Consider the following 5,000-nt stretch of genomic DNA (forward strand, 5'->3'; position numbering starts at 1 on the left):
AGCTGGGAAGACCACGATCTTGTACAAACTGAAGTTAAATGAAACCGTTAGCACCATTCCAACCATTGGTTTCAATGTGGAGACCGTAAGTCCATGCAAGGGGGTCACTTTTACAGTGTGGGATGTGGGCGGTCAGGAGAAGATCCGGCCACTTTGGCGGCACTACTTTCAGAATACCCAAGGCTTGATTTTCGTTGTTGATAGCTCTGACTTGGAAAGGATATCAGAAGCAAGAAACGAGCTGTTCAGTGTTCTTGAAAGCCCGGAAATGGAAAGGGTTCCGGTAGTTGTTGTGGGAAACAAGCAAGATCTTCCGAGAGCCTTGAAGGCGAACGAGCTTGCTCAAAAGCTTTCTCTGTTGCAGCATAAAGCGAATCCATGGCATGTCCAAGAAGCATGCGCAAAGAATGGTGAAGGCATTTACGAAGCTATGCACAAATTGAGCGATATGGTGAAAGAATTTGAAAAAAGCTCAAGAAGGTACTGAAGATTTCACATTGAAATGTTGTAATCTACTAATACTCTTAACTACAACTTTTGGCAAATATTTTATCATTTTGAAAACCGTATGCATGAATAAAAATTTTGTAACATGGTGACGACCTTTTGTCTTAGGCCTGTTTCAAGTTCCACTCGCAGGTCAAATTCTCCAATGGGTTCGGCACTACACTGGCTCGACGTTTTCGCTTAGCCGGAGCGTTACGGTATTCGTTTCATTTTAATCAACAATTAAATCGTCTGGCTATTCGCAAATAAATCGTACAGATGCAGCGGACGCACGGAAAATTTCCATTGGTGTTGAGAGTTAACTGAGGGCTGGCTCCAGCAGAGATAACTCCGACCAGCACGAGTAGTTCCAAACTGAGCCAAAGTTACTTTACTTTCTTTTAACTTTTCTTACAAATTGCCGATCATTTTGTATTCCCACTTTTATTGTTTGAATGAACGACAAACATGTTTTATATAGACTTTCGAATTTTTCCTCAGAATGTTTCCTGGTTATTTTTGCATAGGTATTTCTGTTTGGCCTGGGCTGTTTAAATGCCAAATTTGCAAATGTGCTTTTTTATCAAGTATTCCTATTCTTTACTTTTCTTTATAAGGAATTAGTATTTGCCTCTGCTGCTGGTAGAAGTTTGTGGCATTGATATATTATAATGTGGATCACTTATTTTGTCCATTCACACGTCAGCAGTTCAGTATTTCTTATACTAGTAGTACTAAATGTAATTTTATTAAAACAAGTCTTGTAGTGAGCTTGTAGTGGCTCAAGTATTTTCTCTCGAGTGTTCATATATATTTTTTAGATTCTTGCAATTGCGCAGAAAGAAAATGGGATGGGGGAGGGGTGGAAATTCTGGAACTCTCTCTTAAAGTCATTTGCCCAGCCCTGAACTCATTGAAAAGTATATTCTCCATCCAAAACTGCAAAGCAAGAGAACCACTTACAACTGGTAACCTTACGACGTTATCGTAAAGACGGTAAACTTATACCTCAAACGCCGGTTGTTAAAATTGTTTTAGCATCGTGTTTACGTGACACGGCAAGCGGGAGACTGCTAAAAGTCGTAAAAGTAAGAAAATTTTCCCTTATTCCGTTCCGTCGGAGAAGGAACGTACATGTTGTGGTTTAAATTTTTTATATTTGATTTTTTTTCAAAGCAGTTATTTTTTTTTTCAAACCAGTTTAAATTTCTTAAACTGTTTTTTTTTTTTTAATCAACTGTCTCAAAAGGAGATTGTTCTTTCTTTGGAGGTGTAGTTAAAAAAGCTGGGACTTGGTTTTTTTAGGGGGTTAAAAAAAATTGACATTTTTCCCTCCCTTCTACTCACTTACCCCTCCCTGGTCTTCTCCATCACCTCCATCCTATCCCCCCCCCCCCCAGAATACTACTCCCTCTACACAACGCAACCAACAGAAATTGCACATTTCTCAAGACCTTTCTGTATACTCAGCAGGCCGGGCAACATTTGATCTTGAACTCCCTACCTCTGAATCTGCCGCGTTCTCCTAAAGGTGAAATGAACAAAAATTTTGGAATTTTTCCTATTTGCCTTTTAAAAGTGTACCAAGACCAAAACAACCATTGTAACTCAAAATCATAAAGAAATTGTCCAATCTGAGCATATAAAACAGAAACACAACTAAGAGTACGGAAATATCCGAAGGACTCAAGAAAACGTTCCTGAAATGGCCGCTCATAGAAGAGGAGGAATGGAAACTAGCTAACATTACTGTGACCACAGGTGGCCCAGAGTCGAAAGGTAAACAATTATAAGGATTTGTATAGGAATCTCGATAACTATGGTTGCCCATTCGTTTCAAAATTACGACAGGGTATACGCGGGTTTTTCTGCCGCGTATGCTTTTTTAAATACGATACGTATGGGCTTTGAGCCCATGTATACGACCATTAAGATCGCGTATATGCGCGGTTTAAATGGCCAAACATACGCTTCCTAAAAGGGCCCATATATACTGGTGCTAAAATGCGCGTACATGCGCTAAAATGCACGTATATGCAGGTCTCGAAAATCTGGTTGTATATGCCAGCACGAAAAGTGCCTTTTGACTGCATGGCTGTTCGTGTATGATAACAATGAAAATTACTTTAACTAGAAATCGTCAATATGGCGGCAGAAGTAAAATGCCTTGTCTTAAAATGCTCGCACCTTGGTCGAGTTGTCTTCTAAATCACAGAGCTGGATGACATTAAACTCTCTTACTCATAAGATTTAACGTTGACAAGTGGTCTTGTGACATTTCCATAGCTGGTCGCTCGTGTCACTTTTAGTTGTGCCTAATCCTAAGCTTTCTTCCGACCTGATGCTCTCTTCAATGATATATCTGATCACGGACGACAAGGTGTCGAGGCAAAAACAGACGATGCAAATAAGAAGCTCAAGGCATCGCGGTGGCGAACATTTAAGTGCAAATCGCATAATTATCACTTAACAAGCGTGGTTCCGGGAAACGGGGAATATAGCGCCCACTTCGTATGCGGGAGGTACCGAAATCGACACCCGGAGTTTTCACAGGCAGCCTGTTGTATTGTTACCAAGTTTAATCATGTCATGTCTGCGAGTCTTTCCTTGGAATGAAGAGCAGTTTATCCGCTGTAAACTTCTAAACAAGGTCTCTATTGGTTCAACGATGGGAACTCCTGTTCACCTGGTGACTGTGAAATCACTGGGACATTCATGGCAACTGACAGAAAAGGAGCCTCACGGAGGAATGACCTCCACCTGCTGATTTTTTCAGGAAACTTGGAATCCTCCATTTTTTAAAGCTGTTTATGTTGACCCGAAAAACGCCCGTAATCAACTGTACAGATGAATGAAAATCGCTTTCAAGGCAAAGACCTCACACATAGACTCGCTTTGACGAAGGTGACGAAGTGATCTTCCGATTGGCCCCTTAGTCATGGCCAACCTTGACTTGTTTGCCTACAGCTGGCCTATGCCAATCAAAAGTAAGCGTCCCTGGGTGGGCTTCAACCACCAACCTTTCGGTTAACAGCCGAACACGCTAACCGATTGCGCCACAGAGACAGGTCTGCCGCTTGGCCGAGGACATGATTGGATAAATTTCCACTCAATCTTGACCACGACTATGCGATGAGCCTCCTAAATTCCTGCGGCCATTTTTTCTTGTCCTTTTCAGACACGAAAGTAGCAGTGCCGAGAAAAAGAACAACCAGTCCAGAACGTGTTGTTAACGATCCTTTGATTTCCTTCTACTCATGCCTCACTTGCTTCGTTATTTCCAACAGCTGTCGACAAAACAACCAGCCCACAACGTCTTTGAAGAAATTTTTAACGTTCCTTTGATTTTGTTGCACTAGTGGTAACCCTTTGAGAGCATTTATTCCGTGCACTTACACTCCAGTATTATAATGTTCCATTTCACGGTGACAACTCTATTCCGCAAGAATCTTCGAGTTTCACACACACCAAAGACAAAGAAACTTTAAAAGCAAGCCTGATTTTAAATACCCTTTTTGCAATGCTTGAAGTTCCTCATTCTTAAAAGAAAAGCCTTACATCAGAAGAGTGCAGTTGTGAAATTTGGATCACTTGAGAGCACAGTGATCCTTTTTAATTTCATACTCCTTCACAGCCCGCAAATGTTTAACCGCTCGCATAGTCGTGCTTGTTTTCGTAGTGTAGTGGTTATCACGTCCGCCCCACACGCGGAAGGTCGCAGGTTCAAGTCCTGCCGAAAACAAAATGCATTTTTAAGGAGCCTATTGCTGGTTTTCACTCACGTGATCAACAGCCATGTTTTTCAACGAAAACAAAAGGAAGCGTTTGCATAACAATAGATTTCAATTCCCGGAGGATTTGCTCGGGGCACCAACATGGCCGCCTTTTCTTTGTTTAGGGCACCAACATGGCGGTCGTGACGTCATGTGAAAACCGAGAATAGCTGAAGCTAAACGACCACAACTCCAGGTTTCTCATTTTAAAGACTGCTACACCATGTTTATTCCAGCCCAACAACCTGCAGTCCCGCAATCTCCAAAGACCAGTGATCATATGTTGTGAAGTCACAGGCGCCCCAAGCTGAAAATACGTGGTGTATGCGACAGTTTGTGTATATAGAGAATTGTGTGGGAAAATCACCGATCGTAAAAAAATTGTGTAAATCACTATCTCATTTGAAATAAAGTTTTCCTACCTCAAATGTGTGACCAACTTGTCTCTTTTGGCGAGTTTCGAGCCATTCTGACGCCGTTTAGTGAAGTCATCCGGAAGGCCGTTGCTGAAATAATGGGAAGGCCGGTGACTCCGTCCATCGCTGGCCAGACCTCACTCCACAAATCGTTTTCTCCTCAACAGGAAAAGTCCCGAATCGCAATAAAAACAACAGTTCCATAAAGCCCAATAAATTTCACTCCAAATACGTGTGTTTCGGCGGCCGAAAGACTCGTGGCGAACGAAAACTTTGCCTTAAAATTCACCTCTTCGGCTTTCCTCAGAGGCTTGTGACCGGGTAG

At 42.0% G+C, this 5,000-nt stretch overlaps 1 protein-coding gene and 2 non-coding genes across 3 annotated transcripts in view; 2 read left to right on the forward strand and 1 right to left on the reverse strand.

The window, feature by feature from the left end:
- LOC137979288 (uncharacterized) overlaps positions 1-1,186 on the forward strand; it is a 1,324-nt gene extending 138 nt beyond the window's left edge. The window contains exon 1 of the mRNA XM_068826524.1: positions 1-1,186. This exon is cut by the window's left edge and continues 138 nt beyond it. Within this exon, the coding sequence (XP_068682625.1) occupies positions 1-487 (487 nt within the window). The 3' untranslated portion in view covers positions 488-1,186.
- A 2,292-nt stretch (positions 1,187-3,478) lies between these two features.
- Positions 3,479-3,552, reverse strand: Trnan-guu (transfer RNA asparagine (anticodon GUU)). Its single transcript has one exon. It is a non-coding gene; the product is annotated as a tRNA-Asn (tRNA).
- A 603-nt stretch (positions 3,553-4,155) lies between these two features.
- Trnav-cac (transfer RNA valine (anticodon CAC)) lies at positions 4,156-4,228 on the forward strand. Its single transcript has one exon. It is a non-coding gene; the product is annotated as a tRNA-Val (tRNA).
- Positions 4,229-5,000: the final 772 nt, after the last annotated feature.

The sequence above is a fragment of the Montipora foliosa genome, chromosome 12 (genome assembly GCF_036669935.1).
Source record: "Montipora foliosa isolate CH-2021 chromosome 12, ASM3666993v2, whole genome shotgun sequence".
Classification (NCBI taxonomy): domain Eukaryota; kingdom Metazoa; phylum Cnidaria; class Anthozoa; order Scleractinia; family Acroporidae; genus Montipora; species Montipora foliosa.